Below are 24,814 nucleotides of genomic sequence, written 5' to 3' on the forward strand. Positions count from 1 at the left end.
GGGCGGCGCGCGGGGGCGGCGGCGGGCGCGGGGCCCCGGGCTTTACCTGCCTGTGGAATGTGCAGAGCGGGCTCGGATCCGGACTCCGGGTTGCGATCCGCTCCGGAAACTGCGCAGCACCGGAAGCCGGGGGGCGGTGGCGGGGCATTGTGGGAGTTGTAGTCCGCGGCGGAGAGGCGCCGGCTCGGGCGGCGCGGACTGGGAGCGGCGGGGCGCGGACGGCGTGGACCAACGGCAGCGAGCAGGTCGCGGGCGGTGTGGACGGGGAGTGGGAAAGCGGGCCGCGCGAACCGGGGAGTGGGACAGCGGGTGGTGTGGGCCCGGGAGCGGGCGGCGTGCACGGGCAGCGAGCAGGTCGCAGGCGGTGTGGACGGGGAGTGGGAAAGCGGGCCGCGCGAAAGGGGGAGTGGGAGAGCGGGTGCTGCGGACCCCGGAGCTGGCGGCACGGACAGGAGAGCGGCGAGGCGTGGTTGGGAGTGCGGAGGGCAGGGGCGACGTGGACAGAGAGCGGCAGGGAGCGGGCAGTGTAGACCGGGAGCGGTGATGTGGATCGGGTTGTCGGAAAGCGGGCGGTGTAGACGGGAGAGCGGCGAGCTGTGGATCCGGACCGGCCTGGGAGAAGCGGGGCTGGTTCTGCTGTCCCTTACTCGGACGCGTGTCCGGTCTTGGGACCCTGGAAGCGACAGGCGTCAGCAGCCCCGGGACCCCTTTAAGGCTCTTCTGGTGGTTGCTGGAGCCTTAATTTCCTTTGGGGGGGTGGGGGGTGGAAGAGTCAAATTTTTCTTTAAAAGCAGTCTGAGATTTGCTGCCAGATCATAGTTACTTCTGAACACAGCGGATGGGGTGTCGCGGTCCTCCAAATCCACTCAGGGAACACGCATGGGAGCGCTTACTCTGCCCCAACAAGCTCAGAAGTCGAGAGGGGCGGGCATCTGGGCCGGGCACAGTGGGCGCCTGAAATCCACACTTGACCAGTGCGATGCTGCTACGTGGAAAGTTCGGGAAAAGCACCACCCCGTCAGGGCAGCTTTGAAGGCCAGACTGCTCCTTGGAGCTGTGTCTGCCCCCTCCCGACTCCCAGGTCCTAGTGGCCTGCGTGGCCTCTTGACCCCCTGCGTGGAATGTACCTGTGGCCCCAGAATGTCACAGATAGAAGGGGCTAGAGGGGTCTTTTAGTCTCCAGTGCAGGGCAGTAAGACTGTCTTCTTTGTTCTGCTTGGCAGAAAGCTCCACCAGTAAAGTCCAAGAGGGGATGAACTGGTGGGAAATGATTTGAAATTGGTATCAGAAAGGACTCATTTTCCTCATACATAGGAAGCTCCTAGGAATCAATAGGAAAAAGATAAAGAACCCCATAGGAAAATGGACAGTCCCGGTCAGGAAAACACAATGGTTCTTAAGCATAAGCAAGGCTATTCAACTATACCTTCATGAGAGAAAAGGCAAAATTGGAGTGCAATTATCTTTACCTGTTACATTAGCAAAGTTTTTTTTTTTTTTTTTTTTTTTTAAGCTTAATAGCATTATTTTGAAGAGACTATAGAAAACAAGCTGTCTCGTCTTTCTCATCTTTTCCTGGTGGGAGAATAATTTGGTATAGCCCCCATCTGGGCCATTTGTTAATATGGGAATTCTAAATGCATAGAGCCTTGGGCCAGGCAGGCCCATGAGCAGGAATTTATTCAACAGCCAGGCGTACTTGTATGAATTGGTAATAAGTAAGGACCCATTGAAGGGGCCCTGCTGTAGGGTGGAAGGTTGAGCCGGTGCAGAGGGGGCATGCTGAGCATGTTGTGCTGCTAGGGCTCATGGGTCCGCCCTCCCTAACCTTCTGCAGTGACTTCCCAGCGGCACTTAACAGTAGGTCTGCACCCCAGCCTCCCACACCTCTCTTGATCATCTCACCTTTACCCTGCTCATACCCCACCCAGCTCTGGGACTCCCACCTCCCTTCAGCCTTCTGTCCCTCAAACATGTCCTCGAGGTCTTTTGCACAGATTCGCTCTACTTGGAATGCTCTCCAGGGGTTCTCCACCACCATCTTTTCAGCATTCAGCGTTCATTCTTTGCTCAATCCCCAAGAGCCCCAGACTGACCGCTAACAGCTAACACGCCCCCCTCACCTACCTCCCACCCCTTGAGTGCCCGCTTGCAATTCTCAAATGCCCAAATGCTTCTCTGGGCCTCTGCACACCAGAGGTACTGGCAAGCATGAACAAAAGCAGGTTGTTTGCAGAAAAAATGGACCGGTTACAGCAAGAGTGAAAACCTATAAAAGTAGACCTGAGGCCACCTAAAGCCGTTTCTCATATTAGTACATGTAGCACAGGGCTGGGATTCATATTCACAATGCTCATTGAATCTTCAGAAGAATTCCCAGGGTGTTCAGTATATTCCTTCTATGAAGGCTGGAAACAATTCTTTTGAGAGCAGATTTCGAACCAAAATTATATTTTTTTATTAGTTTCAGAGATAGAGTTCAGTGATTCATCAGTTGCATATAATACCCAGTGCTCATCACATCATGTGCCCTCCTTAATGCCAATCCCCCAGTTACCCCATCCCCCCACCCATCTCCCATCCAGCAACCCTCAGTTTGTCTTCTAGAGTTAAGAGTCGCTCATGGTTTGTCTCCCTCTCGGTTTCATCTTATTTTCCTTTCCCTTCCCCTATGTTCATCTGTTTTGTTTCTTAGATTCCATTTATGAATAAAATCATATAATTGTCTTTCTCTGATCTATCCAAAATTTAAAAAAATTTTTTTAAAGTTTTGTTTCTGAAAGTGTCAGATTTTATTATTAACAACAAAAGCAATGTAGAAACCTTGCCTGAACCCCAAGCAGGAAAAAAAAAAGAAAAGCCACCTGTGAAAGATGTTCTTGGGCAGTTGGGGAGACCTGAATGTAGCATCTGATGCTGGGTAGCCTCGATGTCCAGCTCCCCAAGCATGATGACCATTGAGTGTGTGATATGAAGAGGCCATCCTTCTCAGAAAATGCATTCTGAAGAATTTCGGGGAACACACGATGTCTCCACACAACAATCGGTCAATTGATCAATAGATGATAGGTAGGTAGGTAGAGCAAATATACCAAAATCGGTGAATCTAGTGAAGTCTATATGGGTTATTCTCTAAGTTTGAAGTTTCTATTTTTTGATTTATTTTTAAGATTTTATTTATTTGACAGAGAGACAGCACAAGCAGGGGGAGTGGCAGGCAGGCAGAGGGAGAGGGAGAAGCAGGCTTCCCGCCGAGCTGGGAGCCCGACGCGGGGCTCGATCCCAGGACCCCGGGATCATGACCCGAGCCGAAGGCAGACGCTTCACCAACTGAGCCACCCAGGTGTCCCTGAAATTTTTAAAAGTCAGCTGAGGGAGTTAAAAATGAGAGAGCTTCCATTTCTGAGTAGATTTTCCTACGAGCACTGCTCCTCCCGAGCAGAGACGAGCTGAGCAGTGAGGCAGCATCGTGATTCCGTGGGGCCCCGCACTGGGGCGATGCCCTCAGCCCCGACACTGGCTGCCTCAGACGTATGTGTTCTAAGTCACGTGGCCCTTCAGCCCCGGTTTTTTGTTAATCGACTCCTTTTGTACCGGACATTATAAAAATACATATCCCTAAGCCACTTCTCTACGCTCCCTCTAGCTTTGCGATCTGGCTGGTTTTTCTTACCCAGATAAAGAGAGAGATCTAATCAGCAAATAATTTAATTCTCAGTACGTGCAAAGCGTTGCATCTCACTTTAGAGTATCCTCGCCCACAACAGGGAGCTGAACGTTTAGAAAAGATGATGTCCCGGTCTCTCCTTTTGACACAGGGTAGCCGAGGCTCGTGGCTAGGGGCTGGGATCCTCCAGCAAGATGGCCTGGGCTCAAATTCTGGTTCTGCCACTTAACCACTGTGTAATCTTGGGCAAGTTACTTAACCTCTCTGTGCCTCCGTTTCCTAATGTGTGAAGCAGACACGGATCGTAACTCCTGGGGTGGTCTCAGAGTGTAGGAGTCACTAGATGTAAAACTGAAAAAAATTCTGGCTGGTACTAAGTGCTCAATTCGTATTAGTTACTATCACTGTGGTCTTGGATCTTTATCTGGCTTCTGTATAAAATACCAAGTAGCCCAAGCCACCTAAGCATCCGACTTTGTATCAGTATAATCAGTAGTGAATGCTTGGCACACGCAGGACGCAGCGTGGCAGTTTGCACTGTGGAAGTGGCCGTACGGAGCCGGGGACAGCTGGGGCGGAGTGTGACCGTGGTACTTCTCGGGCACCATGGGAGGAGGATCTGGCAGCTCTCCCTTCAGGAGGGCCCTGCGCTCAGGCCTCCATCCTGGTAGCCAGACCTCTGTGGTGAGCAATCTGCCTTTTCTACGAACGAGGTATTAATATCTGCACGCAGCGCCCCGTATTTGTAGAAGCGACCAAGGTAAACAGTAGCATGGTTTTGTCAGAGGCTCCCCTCCGTGGCGGGCTCCGTCCCCTGCGCCCGGGCTCCAGTGCGCTCATATAGGGCTGCCAGCCGACACCGGTCATTACTCACTAGGTGTGCACTGTCCTCAGCCCAAGGGATACACCGCCCGCCAAGGAGCCAGCGTAAGAGGGAGTGATATGGGGTCAAGTGATAGGGACCGAAAGAAGCACCTGGTGCTCCCGGCCTCCTCGGTGGCCAAGGCTACTTCACGGAGGAGGCGGGGCTGGTGTTTGGTTGGCTCATTAGAACAGGGCGGGGCACATGCTGGGGACGAGGGGTGCACATTCGCAGACTGCAGGTGGCTGGTGTGGGTTAACATGGGCCATGTTGGGGGGCGCCTGGGTGGCTCAGTCGGTTGCGCGTCCGACTCTTGATTTTGGCTCAGGTCATGAGCTCAGGGTTGTGAGCTCGGGCCCTGCATCAGGCTCCACGCTGGACGTGGAGCCAGCTTAAGATTCTCTCTCTCCCTCTGCCCCTCCTCCCACTCACACGACTTCTCTCTTCTCTCTCTAAAATAAAAAAAAATGTGTGGACAGTGGAGATGGGGCTGGTAAGGGTGCAGTGTGTGCCTCGAGGTGACTGGCAGGAGATCTGCTTAGGAAAGCTGGTCAGCTGGGGCAAGGCTGGCCTTCCAGCAGGCCCAAATGGTCTCCTGCTGCAGCATTCACCCAGGATGGACTGCAGGTCACGCAGGAAGTAGCCGTGCGAGACACCTCCACCCCAAACAAGACACCGGGTTGCCATCGCTTGCCACGTTCAGAGCTGAGAATCCGCATCCAAGCCTGGGATGGCTGGAGCTGTGCACAGGTAGAGTGCTCCCTTAAAGGCATGAATCATCTGGGCTCTCAGTCCATACCCAGGAGGGCCGCCCCGGGAAGGAGCCGAGATGCCTGTGGGGTTTGTGTGGGACCTGTCCATCTGTCCGGCTGTGCCCTGCCCCACCCAGGAACCACCGCAAGCCCCGTGCCAGTGTGATACCAGCCTATGCTGAGCCCACGCGGGAGCCCGCTCCACGTTGTCCCCTGTGGGCCACCACGGGGGCGGGCGTTGACCCTGGGAGTTGAGGGACATGTAAAAGACTGCCTCCAAGGGGACAGTGCCCCTCCGAAGGTTGCTGGGGATCATGCAGACTCACCTCCTGCCAGCTTGCACCTCGGGAGGGCCCAGGCCAAGCCGACCCTGACTGGTAGCACCCCCCATTCACCATGACCCCAGGGTCCCTGGAAACATTGACTTCCTAGTAAATGGTTTTAGTCTCAGGCCTAGAAAAGGATGCCAACGTCACGTCAGAAGATGTTAGGAACGGTCTCTGCCAAGAACAGCAAGCAGCAGTGGCCACGAGTGAAGGGCCCACCTCCTCTTTCATGAAGCGGCCCACGGCGGGCACGCACACCGCCCACCGAGCACCAAGCAGCAGATGACCGTGATCCGGGACCCCAGGCACACGCGGGGCTTTCGGGACAGCCCAGGCTCAGCAAACACAAGTCGGTGTTTCGTGTCCCATGTGCATGTTTATTTCTTTCAAAGACTATTCATGTTCCAGACACATCTTCCACAGTTCGGTTTAAAGTGCTACCGAGGAATACAATCACTGTCCAGCAAATTCATCACCACACTTAAGCATCAAGCCACACCTTGCCACATACCTTGAAAACCTTTCATTTTCTTCTTTTTAAAAAAATGTAGCTTTGATGTGCTATTGGGTGGGGGGTGGGGGGGTACCTACAAGGCCAACTTGTAAATGGTACATGACTGAGCAGTTGCAAGCTGGGTGAACTGGGCAGGTCGACGTATTCCGGATGCCTCCTCACATAAAACAGGAATGCCGAGAGAAGGGCCCGGGGGGGGACCTGAGTTTGCTTTGCAGAACGTAGCGGCACCAGCGTCCATGCCACGTGCTTTGGTAGTCGGGCCTGAGCAGGTGTGGGCAGGGGAGGGAGGGCCTGGCATCGGGGTCTACACCAGTGTGAGACCTGCTTTCCACCCAGCGGACATCAACGTTCTGACTTCCAGGCGCCACCAGCTTGTGCTCTGACATGTCAGGACTGTGAGGCTCTTACCAGGAAAACCCCCACACCTGCTGGCAGCGATATAAATTAACGTGTCCCTTTCTGCTCAAGAAGAAAACTTGCAACTCTCTTCTGAAGAGGCAGCCAGTAAAACCAATCAGAGACGGAGACAGGCACCTAATCTGTGACTGGTGGGCAGCAACTGGCCGCCGAGCTCTCAGGAGGAATCAAGGGCTGGCTTTAAACTTAAACTTGAGAGTTGATTTAAATAAAGGACTGTCTAAACCGTCTTCTTCACAGCGGGTTTCCAACGGGACGATGAGATCGGTGGTTTTGTTATTGCTACATTAATAACACACACACACACACACACACACACTTCAAGCTCCCTTGCATTCCTCTGCAAACACAAGCGGATCTTTGAATGCAGGGCACTGCCCCAGCTCACAACCAACGTGAGCATCTGGCTCCAGACATGCAGACACACATTCCTATTAGCGTTCGTGAGAAATCACTCCAAAACACCACTTTGCAAAAATATCATGAACGCAAAACAGAAACAAAAGCTCTTGTGCCCCTAAAGCATAAGGAAAGGCAAGGGAATAAGGTGATTTACAGATTGGTATGTTTAGCATTTGGTGTATAATCTTAATTGACATGTACCCTTCATAACATTTACTTTCGCATAAATACCTACACCATTAAAGCACAGGCCTGGATAAACAGCCAGGAAAGAAGCATTCACAGTATCAACACGGCCCATTTTCTCATGGTGCTATGTTCACGCACCCTTCCGTGCTCTCTTGGGTGTCCTGTAAGTTCAGAAAAGGCCCTCAGAGGAAGAAAACGTGTGTGCGTCTTGAGGGGGGTGCTCCTGGATCTGACTCAGAGGTACGGGGCTCTTGATGTGTGCCCAACAGACACACGGAAACACGGATCTCCCTAACGCTCTCCACCTCTCGTGGGACGGTCCTGCGTCCCATGCGGGACAGACAGCCCACCTGTCGCTTGCCCGGGACCCGGAAGAGGCTTTAAGTCACCAGGAAGTTGAGAAAGCAAGAAAACCCTTGGCAAAAATATTACACAGTGAACAAAATGCTCATGGGGTCAATCAGGAATGGGAATGGCTAAGACATTTTTTGTTGAGAGCAAGGAAGTGGCAACGTAAAACTGATCCCATCACATTGAATAAATTGAGTTGATCTGAACTTCAGAATCAAACAAAAAACTGTGCTAAAGACTTCTGATCTCTGCCTGAAATTCTGCACATAATGTCCTCTGAGAATTAATTTTTGAATGTCCCAAGTGCTGCCTACCCCGGGGCGGCGGGGGGGGGGGCGGCAGGAAATAATCCTCCACTAAGACAAAACAAAGTGACCAAATGGGTTCCAAAAAGACTAGTAGTGATTACCAACCTGCGGAGACTAACTTGGTATAATGACATGTTGGAACGCCTGGTGCTGTTTCACGAGGTAACGAAAATCAAAAGTCCCTGTAAAAACTCATCTTACAGTCACCTGGTAATTCCTGGGACCCCGGGGCATTTCTGAGTGTGTATTTCAGAGTAAAATTCTTCACGTAGTTTTAGAATCTCTCCCTCAAGAAAAAGGGAAAAAAGTTCCGTAACCTGGGTTTTCGGGAAGGTTTTTTTTTTTCGGCAAGGTTTTTTTTTCGGCAGTGGCTCCGTTACCCCAAAAGATGTGTTTTGGGGTCAACAAAAGCGCTTGTGAGAAGGAGCGCCCCCAATTTCCTATCCGTGACAGAGGTCAGGCTTCACGATAGCCTTTTAAATCTTATCAGAAGAAAGCGAATCTCGCTGAACCATCCAGACGGTTCACAGGGACGGCCACAGCCCTAACCAGCTCGTCCCTGGCAGTGGCACCTTCGGGCGGATGGGCCAGTGGCACGGACACACGGACAGGCGGACGGACGACCGTGGCGTGAAGGGTACACAGAGATACGCACATGGCGGGCCACGTTTATCTGTTTTTTTTTTTTTTCTTTCCCCCACTGGAAACCAAAACAAGGACACCCCAAAACATGTCAAGCGCTGTTCACGGCAGAATTCTGGAGAGCTCCCGAAAGGACTGATGCGACGTTTGGCCCATTTGTTATTAAACTTCCACCCCTAAGACTCCTACCTGAGACACACAATAGCTTTCTCTTCTGTCCTGGAAGTTCTTTGTTTCAGCCATCGGCAGCGTTTGGCAAACCAGCCGGGGACGAAAGGAAAACCGTGTGTGGGGTGTGGCCATGCGGTGGGTCACTTACTGCTGCTAGCCTCGCTTGAGAGCCCCCCCACACATGATCACGAGCACTTTGACCCTACAGAGGAAAACGTAAAAACCACATAGGAAGTGATAGATCTCCCACTTGCAAACAGGCTCAAAGTAAACATCCAGGAGAGCTCAGCAAAATGTGCGCAGGAGAGATTTAGTGTTTGCATACGGTTTCAAGTTATATGGCTAATATCAAAGGCAACTACCTTCTACCTTTGTCATAGTGTCTCTGTTACCACCGTAATCTCTCTGTGGACCCCAAATCCTGCCTCTGTCCCACCTCTCTGTACTCAGGGCGAGCTGTACTGTGACGCTGAGCAGTCCGTGAGGACAGGTGACCCATCCGTTCCATTCACAGTGACAGCACGGGGGACACCTCCTCTTTGCGACGCGGTCCAGGCGTGGACCCAAGGTACTACGTGTCCGAGTGCAGTGCGGGTAAAATTGAGTCCCCCACATCTGCCCCATCACCATTCTTTATAGGATGTTCTTTAGTTCAGAACGTAAATCTCACATTTAACTTCAGCTCTTGGACCAGAGCACAGCCCATGTGGCAGAGCCTCCGGATCTCCTTTGGCATCGGGTGGCAAATCGGACAGTTGTCTCTGGGGGGAAACCTCCTGGCCGGAGACTTGGGTTTTCATTGCCCTTTAACCCAGCTAGCCCAGGCGGCCGTCTGACAGCTTGCAGGGACTCTCACTCCGTCCTGGTGGGCAGTTAGGTGGGCCCGCGTCTTCCCGCATCCTGGTGCGGCAGGCTGCCGGCCGCGGGCTCCGCCGGGGCCCCGTTCATGGTGCTCTTACTTCTGTGTCTGGAGAGTAACTTCTTGTTCAGGATCCTGGTGAGCGTCACCCCCTTCCTCCGGGCCCCCTCCGGCTGCTGCAGGAACACGAGGTCGTTGTGCGACTGGCTCATGCCGGGGTCTTTCTGTTGATGTCGCCGGCGGAAGAACAGCTTTGCGCCTTTCCTTAAAATCCCTCCTGCAAGAGGAAAGCACAGGGGGCCAGTCAGATGGGCTGTGGACGAAATGCCGGGACCACTAGTCCAAGAGGAAAAGAAACAAGGACATCTGAGCGACTCTAATAAGAGCGGTTTCTTACTTTGGTGTGCGGTCACTATATCCACACGGGAAAAGCAGCCGGAATCTGGCCTGGACCAAACACCAGAGTTTTCAGGATGAAAAGACTCTGAGCCGAGAAGCAGTGAGCTGGACTGTCAGGTGCGTCCCAGGGCAGACCTCTCTCTGAGCTCCTGGTCAAGGCCGAGGGCAGTAGGCAGTCCCTCCCTCGGGTCCCCTGGCCCCCCCACCCCCAGCAAAGATGGCCATGCTGTGGAAACCCCAGCAGGGTCAGAGAGCCTTCCCAGCCAGCCTGGAATTCATCACATCTGCGTGTCCATGCTGATGGCTTTGAAAGGAGAGAGTCTGCCCATCAGGATGAGGAGCTTTATGGCTATTTGGCAATTCATTATTTTCACGATCGAGCCACCAAATACTTGAGTAGCCCTGACAGACACCAATGACCGAATATTTATTCAGGGGGGACCACGAGGAGCATCGGCTGGTTCTTCTCCAGGAATGCGGGCGGACAGTGGTGGAATCGGGCCCAGCCCTGTCTGTGGACCTTTCACAATCAGCACTGTAGAACAGCATGCCCGCCCATGACTTTAAGAGGCTGCTCATTGGGCCTGGCGCCAAGGGCGGACTTCCCGTTTGCTCTGTCCAGGCTCGGCCGCAGCACGGAGCTCAAGAGCCCCAAGGCATAGGCTGAATGTCATCTGATCAAAGCTGCTGAAGAGGTCTTTTTTTTTTTTTTCATTTTCTCTTTGGATACAATCAAACAGCCTATTATGCAGAATCACGAGGGTGTGTCTACACTGATCTAACGTGGAGAGGCTGTGTGCGGGGCTTTCCAGGACAGCGGGAAGGACAGGCAGCGGAACGTGGACTCCAAACGTGTATGGGGCTCTACCCTCTCCACAGGCCTGCTGTGCTACGTCTGGGGGCCACGAGTGTCTGTTCCTCGAGCTGTTCAAATCCCCGTGAGATGCAGCCTGTCACAAGGAGTCACCAGCTGGGGTGTGTTACCCCACCAGCCACCACCACCAGCTGGATTTGACTTTGCAGTCTGGCCGGTGGGGCAGATGCAGGGGTGCCCACTGGTTAATCCCCCGATCAGATGCCCTGGGCACCGGGAGGGGCTGCACCATGACAGGTTACCTCGGGTCGCTGGGGCCCAGGAAGTGTTTCTAATCTACAGGAACCTGCTTTAGGCTTAGCTTGGGGTCCCTGAAGGGCATATAAATGTGGGCTCTCACCTGGATCCGTTCGGTTAACCTGGAGTGCTCTAATCCCATGCGCCCTGTCTCTCCATGGGGCTAGAAGCCTGAGGGGGGGCAGAGCAACCCCTCGCCACGGTGGCTGGAGGTCAACGGGAACAGGGAAGGTCCTAGAGGACCCCGTCTCCAGAGCCCATTCCAGGGGCCCCTGCACTGAAAGTTGGTCTGGGGTCTGCAGCCAGGGGCTGGGGTGTGAGCAGGGGTGGTGTTACGGGTTGGATCATGTCCCTCCAGAATTCATATGTTGGGGTTCTGACCCCCAGGAGCTCAGAATGGGACCTTAATTTATAGACAGGTCTTTAGAGAGGTGATTCATCGACGGTGAATCAGGGCAGGCGCTACACCAACACAACGGTGTTCTTATTCAAAGGACAACTGTGGACGCAGGCGTGCCCATGGGGAGAGTGCCGGGGGGAGGGGGGCTGGAGGCAGGGATGGGGGTCACGCTAGTGCAAGCCAAGGAAGGTCAAGGACGCCAGCAGACACCAGAAACCTGGGGAGAGCATGGAGCAGAGTCTCCGTCATGGCCAGCAGGAGGCCCTTGGACTTCTGGCCTCCGGAGCTGGGAGACTGGCCATTTCTGAGCCCGAGGCTGTGTGGAATGGGACAGACCAGCATCTGGCTGCTGAGAAGCATGGGTCTGCACCAGATTCAGAGGAGGTGGCTGTGTTCACCGTTCTCTAAAAAGGAAATCTACACGTTTTTAAGCAGTCACTTTAATTCTTTTAAATGAAATTGCACTTGGGGCGCCTGGGTGGCTCTGTCAGGTAAGCATCCGACTCCTAGTTTCGGCTCAGGTCATGATCTCAGGTCATGGGATCGAGCCCTACATCGGGCTCTGCACTCAGCGGGGAGTCTGCTTGAGATTCTCTCTCTCCCTCTGTCCCTCCCCCTGACTCACATGCATGCTCGCTCTAATAAAAAAAAACACTTTAGGGGCGCCTGGGTGGCTCAGTCATTAAGCGTCTACCTTCGGCTCGGGTCGTGATCCCAGGGTCCTGGGATCGAGCCCCGCATCGGGCTCCCTGCTCGGCGGGAAGCCTGCTTCTCTCTCTCCCACTCCCTCTGCTTGTGTTCCCTCGTTTGCTGTGTCTCTCTGTCAAATAAATAAAATCTTTAAAAAAAAAAAAAAACCACTTTAAATGAAATTGCACTTTAAATGACTAAAACTCAAATTCTTGCCATATCAAGATGAAATATCAGGGACTTCCAGCCTGTGAGTAAAATCGGGAAAGGGAAAGACCTGTGTGCCGTATTGACTTGAAACGCTCCTGCTGGCAGCGGTCTGTCCCACAAGCTAGGGTCTGCTCCCACGCGTCCCACGGACAGGGCCTATAACGGGCTGTTTTCTGTGCTCCCATCCCCACGCAGGCTCTCCGAACAGGTCTGCAGTTCTGTTAAATCTGACTGTTCAATATCCATACGAGAACCGGATGATGTCCTGTGTCCCCTGGTGCACGTCATCCTAACTCACCAAGTGTGGGTGTCCCCTAACTTGACGTGACTTGTCACAGCTTCTGTGGGGACAATAAAATGTGAAAGGAGGGACTGAGGTTTGCAAATCTATAGGCTGGAGCCCTGCTTAGGTCTTATCCCTAGCAGTGATGCACTCCGCCCCACTAACGAGTGCCCCAGGGCAGAAAGCCTGTGTGCTCATGCCTGGCTCCCCTCTGCACCTAAGGGATGCTGTCTGAGCTGGCAGGGGACAGGTCCCAGCCCTGAGAAGTGGCCAGCAGGTCTGGTAAAGGACACGTGCATGGGCGGTCACCGGGGAAGGCCTCCTGGGAGTGGGATGGGTCTTGGTTCTCAGAGCATCCCAGAGCATGGCCCTGCACTCCAACACGGACGTGGACAGGCTTCCGGAACAATATCAGTCTTGAGAGGCACGCTGGTAGCATGTATAAGACAGGATGCAAATCCCTCCCCGATGCACAGCTTAACTCCTCAAACGTGAAGAATGACTAGGGTAAACGGAGGTCATTCCGTTCTCCTTTCTAAATGAAAACATTAAGGTCTGTTTAAACTGGGGCATGAATCACAGTGACCTTTGGGGTAAATAGTGCCGGAAGCACAAGGCCACAGAGGGGACACTGACTGCGCCACTCCGCAGAGGTGTGAGGGTCCAGGACAGAAAGGCCAGCACACTCCTCCGTCAGCAGGAAGGGTCACGGTATGGAGCTTCCTCAGCTCCTCGGAGCCGTGGCGCTCTGTCTTCAGTGTCAGCCCGGCCAGCGCTCATCTGTCCCCTGAAGGCACTGGGTAGATGCGGGGTCAACAGTGCATTCGGCTATCCTGGACTAGAGCGCGCTACCCTGGATGGTGGGCGTGGCCTTCATCCCATCCGCTCCGTGCCTGAAGGGCCAACGCCAAGGGCTCCCTCCAGGAGAAGACAACATTCTGTCTCCAGACGGCTGGCCTGCCCTGCAGATTTCAGACCGTCACACCCCATGATGCTGTGAGCCACTTCCCTGAAATGTAGCACCTCGCAGTTCTGTTTCTCTAGAGAACTCTGGCTAAGACCGTAACTAACAGTTTGGTATGTCACCCTCGCCTCTGGGCCCCCAGAATCTGTCACCTTTGCTGCTGGGGAAGTTCACAGTGCCTGAGCAGGAGCCCCAGTGGTCTGGGGTTTTTTGTTTTTTTAAAGATTTTATTTATTTATCTGAGAGAGAGAGAGAGAGAGAGCACACGAGCAGGGGGGAGGGGCAGAGGGAGAAGCAGACTCCCCGCTGAGCAGGGAGCCTGATGTGGGACTTGAGCCCAGGACCTGGGACCATGACCTGAGCCGAAGGCAGACGCTTAACGACTGAGCCACCTAGGCACCCCAGTCTGGGTTTTATAAAGCTGAGCTCCTTTAGTCCAGACCACCTCAGCCACTCCAAGAGGCAGGAGCAAGACCCAGACCTCGCCCGCAACCTTAAGGATCCTTCAGGTAAAATCTGGAGAGAAGGTATGTGAAATTTGAAGCAAATAGCCAACATCTTAAATGGGGGACAGAGAGGAGGGGAAAAAAAAAAATCTTTCCCTGGTTCTAGCAAGGTTAAAAAAAAAACAACCAGCACAAAAGAGCCGAAGAATAAACAAATAGGAAGAACTTCAAAAATAATTATTCTAAATTAGAGCTTTAATATAGCAAATATTTCCCAATTTACTCTTGTTTATCTCCACAGACCCTAACAGACATGAATAGGTCACTGAAGAATCCATCTCAAAATCTGATAGGAAAACAGTGACCAGAAGTCACTTTGCACGTCGTAGTTTGCTGCCCAGAGAACAGCTCTTGAATTCAAGCCAAACCATAGATAGTCCGTTTAGAAAAGTGACTGCTTGTTAGAACCAGGGCCCGGCTCAGGGAAGCGGTGTGTTTGCACTTGACGGGGTGCGAGGCTGGCTGTCCCCTGAGCTGGGGGACAGCACCCCGCCCCCCCCCCCGAGGGGTAGACGTGCTACATTAACCCCACCAGCGCACATCTACGGAGGAAAACGGGGACACTAGCGTCCTGGGCAGTTCACGCTGGAAAGGAACAGGAAAGAAAGGGAAGGGGAGATCAGCTTCCTGCTGTCGCAAAATAAGCTTTTCTCATGGCAAGGCTGTACTCAAATTTTTGGGGGAAAAAAGTATAAGACAGAAATAACTTACTGTGTAGGCAATTAATTCTGGTTGGCATAGCGATCCTCTTAAGTTAAAGGGAATGAGCACGAGATGACGAGAAGAGGTCAGAGGTCAAAAGAAAAGTATGCAGGAGCAAAACAAGAATGACAGACAGTGAGTCCCGAAGCATTGCGCCCGCGCGCACGTGACGTTACTGGGCAGGACATCTGGCAAGGTTTGGGGTGGCTTGGGTTTTTTGTTTGTTTGTTTGTTTTTTCTTTTTAGTATTTTTCAAAGTCTCCATCAATACTTTTGTTCTTACGGTAAAGTCCACAGAACACGGACTCTACCGTCTTAACCATCTCTAAACACACAGTCATGTTACGGACATTCCCGTTGCTATGAAACAACATGGACGCTTGGTTAAGCTAAAAATCAACCCGAATTGGGGGGACTAGCTTCCCTGTATTGGCTGCAGCGTCACGATAATGTGCATTTCCAATCAGCGAAACTGCAAGAGAGTTCTAAATACGCCTGCGGTCTTGGGGACGTATGTGAACCCCTGCTGTGACTGGACACACAGGTGGTTCTCCAGCCAGAAAATGAGCTTCAGTTTAAAATGGAGAGAACGTTCCATACAGCCGCTCCCTTGATCCCCGGGTAGAAAGCTGAAAATCCCCAGCGCACAAAAACGCTGTGGCACCTGTAACACGTAATCGTCTAAGGTTCTGACAACATCTAGAGACGCGGTGTCCAAATCTCTACGAAAACACTGGAATAGAAGCAAGTTTGGAAGCACTGCCAAATACATCCCTTTACAAATCTGACTCCACGGGCGCCACGTCCAGCGAGGTCCCCGTGCCCAGGCTCCAGGGAAGCGCCAAGCACACCTGTCAGCACCTAGGTCCCCAAGAGTGCCCTTCCGGAGGGCTGCCATCCCCCTGGCCAGTGCCGGGAAAGGAGAAGCATGGCCGTGGCACAGCCAGGATGGAAACCCATGGGAAAGAACTCTCCAGAAGGAAAGGCAAAGGGAAGGAGGAAGCAAGGGATGAGGGGACGGTGGTCTCTGGATGGACTCGGGGTCAGCGAGGCGCAGCCTCTCAGAGTGAACGCAGGAAGGCGGGTTGGGGGGTTGGGGTTCACGAGAAGAGGCAGCGGACTGTTGGCCATCGGGAGAAGGAAGGGGGAGGAAGGGGCGCCCCACCCTGCACCTCCTCTCCTGCTCTGCACAGCTCACACGGCCTTCTTCGGGGCCAGGGGAGCTCCCCCAGGCGGTGCTGACCCCCTGGACCAGGCCAGAGGGGCTAGGCTGTCCTGCACGCTGCGGGCTTGATGCTGCGCCCTGGCCTCTACTGCCTGCTGCCAACAGCACCCCAGTCCCCAGCTGTGGCCGCTGAGACTGTCTCAGGACGCTGCCTGGGTCCCCTGGGGGGGGGGGCACAGTCACCCAGTTGAGAACCACTGGTCCGCGGCGGCAAGAACAGAGGAGCGGAGCGAGGTAGCAGCAGAACAGCTTACCGAGGTTCCCGGCCTCAGGAGCGACTGCGATTTCCTGGCGTCTGCATTCTCGGGGGACCGGGGGGGCGAGGACTTAGTGCCGAGCCGCACCCACGACTCCCAGCTGCGCTCAGGCGCCTGCATCCTGTCTCCTGTCCTGTCTCTGCACCGGGATCTCCTTATTCCTGCCTGGGAGGGGGGCGCATCCTCACACACGGAGGAGGAGCGGAGGCTCGGGAGGCTTGACCGCCCATCTAAGGGGGACCTCAAGCCCCTAGACTACAGTCCCTCAGAAAGGCTCTTTAGGTTACCATCAGGCCAGAGCACTAAATTAACCGCACACGCTGACAAAATCTGCAAATGCAAAGCATCGATTTAGTGCTGATGGAAAACAACGGATTATTCTAACAACGTCACTGCTCATCACTACACACACGTTAAGGTAATCGGCTCCTTTTCTGGGGGACTTATCTGCCCTTGGACGCTAGCAGGACCCAGCCCTGAGGTCTGGCCAGCTTTTACTTGGAGGGAAGAGTCTGAGGCTCATTGTGCCTCAGAGCTGCCTGCCAATCCTGCAGGAAGCCCGGTCTCTGCTGGCTTCGTGCGGAGTCGCCTGGTGGCCCCCTCTAAACGTTCTGGAGGGTTCTGTTTCAGGGGGTGGGGCGGACAAAAGAAGGGGCGCCTCTAGGCATGAGCACAAGCTGCCCCCCTCAGTGCAGAGAGATGGAAGGATTCTGAATATGCCGCCTGCCCACCGGCTCCAAGCGGGCCCACCCCTGCCACGAGGGTGTGCTTGCTGGGGCAGGGTGCCGAGGGCGGGGTGGATCTGTAGAGGAGAAGGGAAGGGAAGCCGGCGATGGAACTGAAGGTTAGCTTGGAAACGGGCAGGAGAGAAGAGCTAGCGGGTGGGCGGGCGGGCGGGGGGCGTGGGTACCTTTATGCTTCTTGGTGGTGCCCGGCTCCGAGACACTCAGGGAGCTCTCCGACAGCTCGTCCCCATCGGGGTCCAGCGGGGCCTGGCTGCCCCACGCTGAGGCCTGTGACTCCTTGTCCAAGTCCCAGGAGTCTAGCTCCCTCTCCTGGGGCTCCGGGGCCGGCGGGGCAGGGGCTGAGGCCTCGTCCTCCGGGGGGGCAGAAGCGGCAGCCGCCCCCACGAGGGACGGGGTGTCCTCCTGGCGGGCGCCGTCCATGGAGGCCGAGTAGTCCAGCATTAGGGCAGCGGCATTGTCCTGAGATAGTGAGGTCTGTCCGGGCACAAAAGAAGTCAGCTTGAGGGAGGGGGGCAAGGACACACGTCTTTCCCAGGAGGCGCGGCCGTGTTTCACAGGGACTGAAATGCAGCCAGTGCAGGTCGCCCCTCGCAGCAGAGGGTCGGGGCCCTGGCTGCGAGGGGCGCCCGCGTTCACAGGTGGAGGGGCGTGGAGGAAGCAGACACCCTTCCCCGGCGGGGGGGCCCGCGGAAGGGAGAGACTTCCTTCTAAGTGGCAGACAGCGCACGGGGAGGCACGGGAAGTGGGCTATGGATTCAGTGTGTCTTTTAACACTTCTTCCTACAGGAGTTTGCTTCCTGCGAGCAGAAAGTAATCGGCATACACACTGTAGCCTAAGAATTCTGGGTGCCACCTCTCTGTGTCGAAGACAAGCACAGGTTAGCTGCCCTAACCCTTGGGGCCCGTGGGCTGGAGGGTGGGAAGGTGACTGCAAGGGGCCGGGGGCTCCCCGGGGCCGCCCCACTGTTCACAGGGGAGCCCGCTTCCTGACAACTGCACTTGGCTGGCCGAGTGCCCACTCACTCAGGATGGGGCCATCTGATGCTCCGTGAAACATAGTAACCGCAGTGGGTTGGACACATTAAATGTAAAGTTTACGTGGGTTCCTAGTGATTCCAAGATACAGCCTTCGAGAAAGCAGAGGACGTGGTCCCAGACTCCTCGTGCCGCCGCCCCCTGCTGGCCGCCTCCGGAAGTGCACTCAGGGAGGCCCGGGGCACCACGTGCCAGTCCTGCCAGCTGGTACTTGGCACTGGCCGCCGAGGCCCTGAGTATAATGGCAACACTGATGACTGACCTCCGCACCTCCCCTGGCCCACGTCGGCATGAGCTACAGACTGCCGCATTCCCCTGGCCCACCTCCGGGTGCCAGCCCACCCTCCGCGTTCACCACGTCTTCTTGCTCCTCATCCCTCACAACTAAAGCCCCTTCCTTGCTGGCGTTCCCCTTGTTCATTCTGGGATGTTCCACATGCATACGGGACCCTCGCGCGGCCCCTGGCCCCGAGGGGCTGCCCTCTCTGCTAGCCTTTGCCTGCAAACAACTTAAATGGTTTGGAGACATGTCGACCCGCGAGAGGGTAGCGGCTCTGTCCCCAACGGGGGCCTTAGTCAGGCCAGTCTTTCTCTTTCAATAGCTTTTCTTCACATGGGTCACCAACCCCTCAACAACCAGAGCATCCTGGGCCAGAAGCCTGCAAGCTTCCTCACGAACGGGGTGAGCTGCATAAACACAGGGCCGTGAGTGAGCCTCGTGCTGGGTGAGGAACGGGACCTGCCCTTTGCAAGGAGCTTTCTGGACATCATCAGGAGCTCGGGCTACCTTCCACCAGGAGGAAGCCAGGCCACCAACAGATACGACCCCCGGGGCGCATGGCCACACCTTGGAGATCCCTGATATGATGATGGTGCTCTTCTTCCGCGGAGACTTGACCTTCAGCTTTGAGGACTCGCTGAGCTGGCGGATGGCGACTTCTGCCACGGGATCCGAGCCGTTCAGCACCAGCAGCTCTGCGGGAGGGAAGGTGGCACTGAGCACATCACACACCGTCCTGGGGACCTCCAGGGCTGATGGAGATGATCCCCAGGCAGGGGCCGGCAAGTCGCTTCCGGAAAGGGCCAGACAGTAAACGGGTTAAGCTTTGTGGGCCGGCCTGGGCCACGAGCTCTCACGGTGGCCTCAGTCCCGTGCAGGCAGCCTGAGCCTGAACGGAAGTGATCGGACAAGGCTGGGCTCCGATGGAATTCATGAACAGAAACAGGGCCAGGTTTGGCTCACAGACCCTCTTGGTCTATCGCTGCTTCTGGATGGTTCCACACACTCACTGCTGTGTACTTACTCAGATTTCTGCACTTCCTCATATGCCAGTCATACCTCCATAGAGTTGATGAAAAACAATGAAAGCAGGAAGACCAACAAACAAAAAACCTCCGACCCCTTAGACGACTTTGAACTTTGGAAGGCAATGCCCCTTCCTTCCCGAGAGTGGTTCAACACAGTGAGTTCGTACAGGCAGCTCCTCCCCGTGGTCAGCACCCCACATGTGGCCAACATCTGTGGGGTGCTGACCACCTAGCAGGTGCTTGCCGGGGGCTGGGAGCACACTGTTTTGTGTCGCCATCCCACACCCTATGACGCAGGGGCCTTCTTTATGCCCATCTGAGACGTGGGGGGATGTCAGGCAGCCAGGGGGACGGCCCGGCCGAGGTCGCTGACGCCGAGCTGGTGCCTATCCCTTCACTGAGGCAGCCCCTGCTCAGGCAGAGTCGAACAACAACGCGATCAGAAGGGCAGGCGCTAACGGGAGCGTCCCCTGCAGGCGACAGATGCTCGGTTTCCCGGGGGACTGGCGAGGGGCCGACGCGGCCACACGCTGCCTGGCCGCCACCCACAGCGAGAAACGAAAGGCTCACGAGGAGGGGGCTGGCGAGGACTCCCCGGGGGAGCACCTGGCGGCTCTGAGCGGTCCTTCAAAGCCCTGTCCAGGTGCCAGGGGTGCCCAAGAAGGCTACGATGGCCCCGGCGGCGCCTGGCGGCTGGCTCTGCTGCCCATGGAGCGGGAGGGAAACCTACAGTGGGAACGTCAGCCTGTTAAAAAGGGATCCTGCGCAGGGGAAGGAGTCCCTGCAGTACGAGGCAGCGGGGCGCTCGGCGAGGGGCAGGAAAAGGGGCATCGGGAGCGGCCAGCCACAGGAGGGCCACGGCTGCGTCTAGGAGGCTGCAGCTGGGGGGCGCTGCGGTTTCCGGAGAGCCGTGACCACTCCCGCAGGGAGACACTGTCAGCTTTGCCAGGCTGAGGGATGACCCGAAGCCGTCCGAAGACAGCACCCGTCAGATGAGAGCTTCCTGCCCCCCGTCCTCTCCTCCTTGTCCCATCCTTGACCTTGGCAAGACCAGAAACAGGACTGGGAGGATGGGGAGAGGTGAGCCGGAGAGAAGGAGCCCACCTGCCCTTCGTCTGACAGCAGGTCACACCCGAGCAAAGGGAGCAAACGTAATCCCCAAGTTTAGATTGTGCTTTGACTTAGGGAGGCCGTAACTCCTCTCTCCAAAGACACTTATTCCCTAAACGTGACCATAAAAATGGGGAATTTGCGAGCAGAGTTCTGGGGGCGACCACTCCTAACGAGCAGCTTTTCTGGGACAGCGGGAGACGACAACAAAGCTGCCTTTAGGACTACACCCCCAAGTCCTGTTTATGCGAAGATATTCAGAGCACTGGTGTACTGAGCACGAGGAGAATAACGCTCAAAAGTTTTATAACATGAGGCATAAACTGGGTTTTCATGTTTATTTTGTGAAAGCGTCTGCTAAAACTTAACGCCACCCCTGGTCTCTGCCTGTCTTCCATTCCCCCAGTCTCCTCCTCATTCTGCTCTTATTACTCAAAAAAGTGCCTCCCAAACTCCGAAAAGGAAATGCTGACCTGTGGACAGATGAGAAAGACAGGAGGAGAGCCTGGAAGGAGGCGAGAGGGAGGACGCCGTGAGCACGCGCCCCATTACCTGTGTCCGAAGAAGAGAAGGTCTTACTGACAGGAGCCCCGTGGCAGGAGATGGCTTGGACAGAGATGTCCTTCTCGATTACCTTCACCTTGACAGGTGTCTTCAGGGGAGACTCTGCCAGGAGAAAATCCAGATCACAATGGCCCCAAAAGCCATCTGAACCTACAGTTCCTGGAAGGTGAAATCACACCTCTCACGCAACCCCGTCCATTTGGATTTTTTTTTAACAGTCTCTCATTTTGAGGGGGAGGGAGGTAGGGGAGGCGAGGACCCAAAAGAATGCTGGGAACCTGGGTTTAAATAAAATTTCAGAAACATTTTAATTAAGCCAGAATTTCACTTTGTTTTGTATTCAAGAACAGTGGTGCCAGGCAACCTGTTCTGGGAAGAGAATACATTATCTACGTGGAAGCAGAAACACAGTATAAATACAAATAAAATAGTAACTCCTACACTTAAACAGAAGTTGTCTCTGGGGCAGAGGCTGGGGGGACAGGTACAGAATTCAGCTAGATCTCAAGTGACTGCACACCAGGCCTTCTAAAAAACAGATTCTCAACCTAAGAACTTACACTGATCACTTACATCTAATGTTTCAAGATAGCGGGTTGTCCCCCCGTGAGTGTAATTGGGTAGTTCATTGAACTAGATGTTTCCTCTAATATCTAGGTTTTTAGCTTCAGCATGCACTACAGGGTTGAACCTTGCCTCGGCATGTCATGTAGTTATTTGAGAAAATAGAAAGGTAATTGGCTAAAACTCAAAAAGCTAAGCCCAAGTCTGGCTAGTTACCCTTCCTTCTGGGCCATGAGACCGTGTGAACCACACAGAGACAAGATGCTCACGGGCTGTGGGCCACGAGTCTGCACGGCCTGCACTCACCACAGCTCAGCGGGGACGCCCTCCCCGTGTCGAAGCGAGGCTTGGTTTTCACAGCAGTGACAGTAGTGACCACAGTCCCACATGGCATCACCGTGCGGTCTTTTTCTACCTTTGCAGCAGGAGCAGGTGGAGGGGTCTGCCGGGATTTCACTTCACCGGGTTCTAGGTAAGAAAACTGCAGAGAGAGCCGGTTACGCATTTCATGCAGCACCAATATCGACGCCTGGGCGTGCATGCTGCCCTCCTCTGCAATAACCTGACTTTGTCAATCAACATCACTTAGTACTACTGCCTTCCTGGCATTAATCTGGGTTTCCCCCAGAACCGACAGGTGAGAAGTGCCCTGCTCAGACCCAGCCACTCAGCGCCTGACGATGGGCACAAAGGCTTGGAGACCCAAACGAAATCGAAGGGCCCTTTCTGGGTTAGGCCCACGTGACACAGCATCATGGAAAGGTCCCCACGCGGCAGACCACTCAACACAGTCATGGGCAGGAAGTGTCCCATTCGCATCTAGAAATGCGCAGTACAAAATGGGAGCTCCTCTCAGGTGAGCGTCCTGTTTCCTGCTTGAAGCAAGCATTAAGAAGGACTGACAAGGTAAAGATGCTCCTAATCTCAAGTGGGTCAAGCTGGAGCTTGGCCATGGTAGAGAATGACGTCGTACCTCTGCAGTGACTGAACCCAGCACCGAGCTGCCAAAGGAGGACCCGCTGGTCAACGTAAAGCTCTGGGGCCCAGAAGGCTGCTTCTTGAATAAATCCAAAGGAATGGTTGTCATCGCCAACAGAGCTAAAAAGACAGGAGACAAGTAAAGATATGTTTCCACAGGGTTCCATGGGAGCAGGGGTCAGCGGGAGCCGCCACTGCAACCAGAACTCCCAACACGTCCTGTCCGCTCCAACATCCTCCAGGTTCAGGACATTTCAGAATGTTCTAGAACACCAGAGACAGATGTGGTGGACATGCTCCAGACCAAAGGAGGCAAAAGAGAGAGGAGACTCAAGGCAGAATCTAATCCTGTGGAAGAGTGGAAGGTAACTGCTCTAAAGGAGACGGGGCCAACCGATGAAGCGGAAGGCAGGCGGCAGGTTAGAGAAACCGGTGCAGATTTAGGAAGTGGACAGCTGGGGTGTGGACACAGAAGAGAATATCCTTATTCTTAGGAAATATGCACCTAAGAAAGGAGGAGTACCCGGCCTGATACCCTCAAATGTTCACACATTTACCCTCCAGCATGTGTGCACACGCATTTGTGTGCATGCAGAGACAGCAAGCAAAATCAAGAGCAACCACCAAGTGTGAGCACAGATAATAAAGCAAATTGGGCAAAATGTCAAAACTATGGGAGTCTCGGTAAAGGTCCTACAGTTGTCCTTTGTTCTGTTTTTGTTTTTTGTTTTTAATGTGAAATTTCATAGATCCCATCGGGTTGTACAGGAATGACCTCCAAAGGAGCCAAAGGAGTGGTGCCTCAGGAGTGGACTAGGAGTCGGCTTCTCTCAGGGCAAACATCGGCCCATCCTGGGTTCAAACCACATGCCCTCTCCTGGAATGTTCGTTCTTATCTCAGAAGCACCTCACTGATCTTATCCCAAGACAAGAGAATCAAGGAAATTAGCTCAGAATTCTTGCTAATGGGGGTGCCTGGATGGCTCCATCGGTTAAGCGGCCAACTCTTGATTTCGGCTCAGGTCATGATCTCAGGGTCCTAGGGTCTGGCTCCGTGCTCTGCATGGAGTCTGCTTGAGGATTCTCTCTCCCTCTGCCCCTTTCTCTCTCTCTAAAATAGATGAATCTTTAAAAATTTAAAATCTTTAAAAAAAAAGAAAAAGAATTCTTGCTAATAAACAGAAGCTTGAATTGCTTTTTCCTGTGTCTTTGTAACTCTGGGAGACAACCAAATGGCTTGGTCTCTTAGCAGGATAAGCCACGTAAGGGTCCCCCGCTCCTAATTTTGGTATGTTTATGGGCATTTTTAAAAACCTAATACATACTGAAACTCCCGAGTTACACACATGCATACATACAGGTCCGTGTTCCCGTCTGTGATTTTACCTTTAATTGTTGCTTTCTTGTCTCTACAGCAATGTGTCCAGTATAAGCTGCTGTGGCTTATTTTATAAGGAAAAGCCAGCTGGAATCCACAGAGACAGAAAGCAGAATGGGAGGGTGCCAGGGGCTGGGGAAGGAGGGAATGGGGAAGACAGGGTCTCAGCCTGGCAAGAGGAAAGTCCGGGAGGTGGATGGTGCTGATGGTCCCACACCAGTGTGAATGTACTTAACGCCAGTGAATTTTACACCCAAAAATGGTTAAGATGGGAACTTCTATTGTATATGCATTTTGCCACAATTAGGAACACAACAGAACGCGTTTATTAAGGCTAAGAGGTTGAGAAGGGCTTCTCGAAGCCAAGAATTGCCAAATAAGAGTTTAGGTATTTGTTTAAAAAAAAGGCAAAAACCAGTTGAGTATATTCTTTTCCAAAATGTGTGACCCTGCTAATAACTGAAATGGACTTTCAAGCAAACATTGCCTCGGGAAGACCGGAGTGGTTTCGGGGCAGGCCCACCCTGCCTCCCAGCTTCTCCAGGCCGTGGTCAGGGCGGCTGGGTGACCCCTCCCAGAGAGCAGGGCCTCCCTCTGCCCGCTCGACACCCACCTTCCGAGGATTGCGCATCCCCTGAAATCTGCAGGTGCAACTCCTTCGACTTGGCGTTCAGCTCACTGCAGAAGGGAAAAAAAGTGCTGGGAATCCTTACAAATGCTTTATTATTTCTTGAAACAGTATTTTTTTTTCTGATTATGGAAAGAAATACAAATCTCCATTAGTATAAAGATTATCTGCCACTCCCCATCCCCAAACAGTTACTGTTATTATTTGGTTTGTGGTCTCCTAGAATTCTCTGCTGCTTTCTGGCTGACGATGGAGACGTCCTTCTAGGCGCTATCCAGCCTGGTGGCCACTAG

The 24,814-nt window shown here is 54.0% G+C and overlaps 1 protein-coding gene and 1 long non-coding RNA gene across 3 annotated transcripts in view; one reads left to right on the forward strand and one right to left on the reverse strand.

Annotated features, from left to right (window-relative positions):
* Positions 1 to 84: 84 nt before the first annotated feature.
* Positions 85 to 18,880, forward strand: LOC118026155. 2 transcript variants are annotated; one of them, XR_004683481.1, is made up of 3 exons: positions 85 to 245; positions 17,743 to 17,834; positions 18,594 to 18,880. It is a non-coding gene; the product is annotated as an uncharacterized LOC118026155 (long non-coding RNA). The 2 variants fall into 2 exon arrangements; XR_004683482.1 differs by lacking the exon at positions 85 to 245 and adding an exon at positions 16,466 to 16,628.
* The window catches only part of LOC118026153 (C2 domain-containing protein 2-like), a 29,925-nt gene continuing 13,249 nt past the window's right edge, over positions 8,139 to 24,814 (reverse strand). The window contains exons 6-12 of the mRNA XM_035028892.1: positions 24,507 to 24,571; positions 22,511 to 22,635; positions 21,844 to 22,018; positions 20,962 to 21,075; positions 18,839 to 18,966; positions 17,121 to 17,430; positions 8,139 to 9,740 (exon numbers count right to left, since the gene is read on the reverse strand). Coding sequence (XP_034884783.1) covers positions 9,478 to 9,740; positions 17,121 to 17,430; positions 18,839 to 18,966; positions 20,962 to 21,075; positions 21,844 to 22,018; positions 22,511 to 22,635; positions 24,507 to 24,571 — 1,180 coding nt within the window. The 3' untranslated portion in view covers positions 8,139 to 9,477. The remainder of the gene's footprint in view (positions 9,741 to 17,120; positions 17,431 to 18,838; positions 18,967 to 20,961; positions 21,076 to 21,843; positions 22,019 to 22,510; positions 22,636 to 24,506; positions 24,572 to 24,814) is intronic.

This window comes from Mirounga leonina, unplaced genomic scaffold (assembly GCF_011800145.1).
Source record: "Mirounga leonina isolate KUSES-001 unplaced genomic scaffold, KU_Mleo_1.0 Mir_205, whole genome shotgun sequence".
NCBI lineage: Eukaryota > Metazoa > Chordata > Mammalia > Carnivora > Phocidae > Mirounga > Mirounga leonina.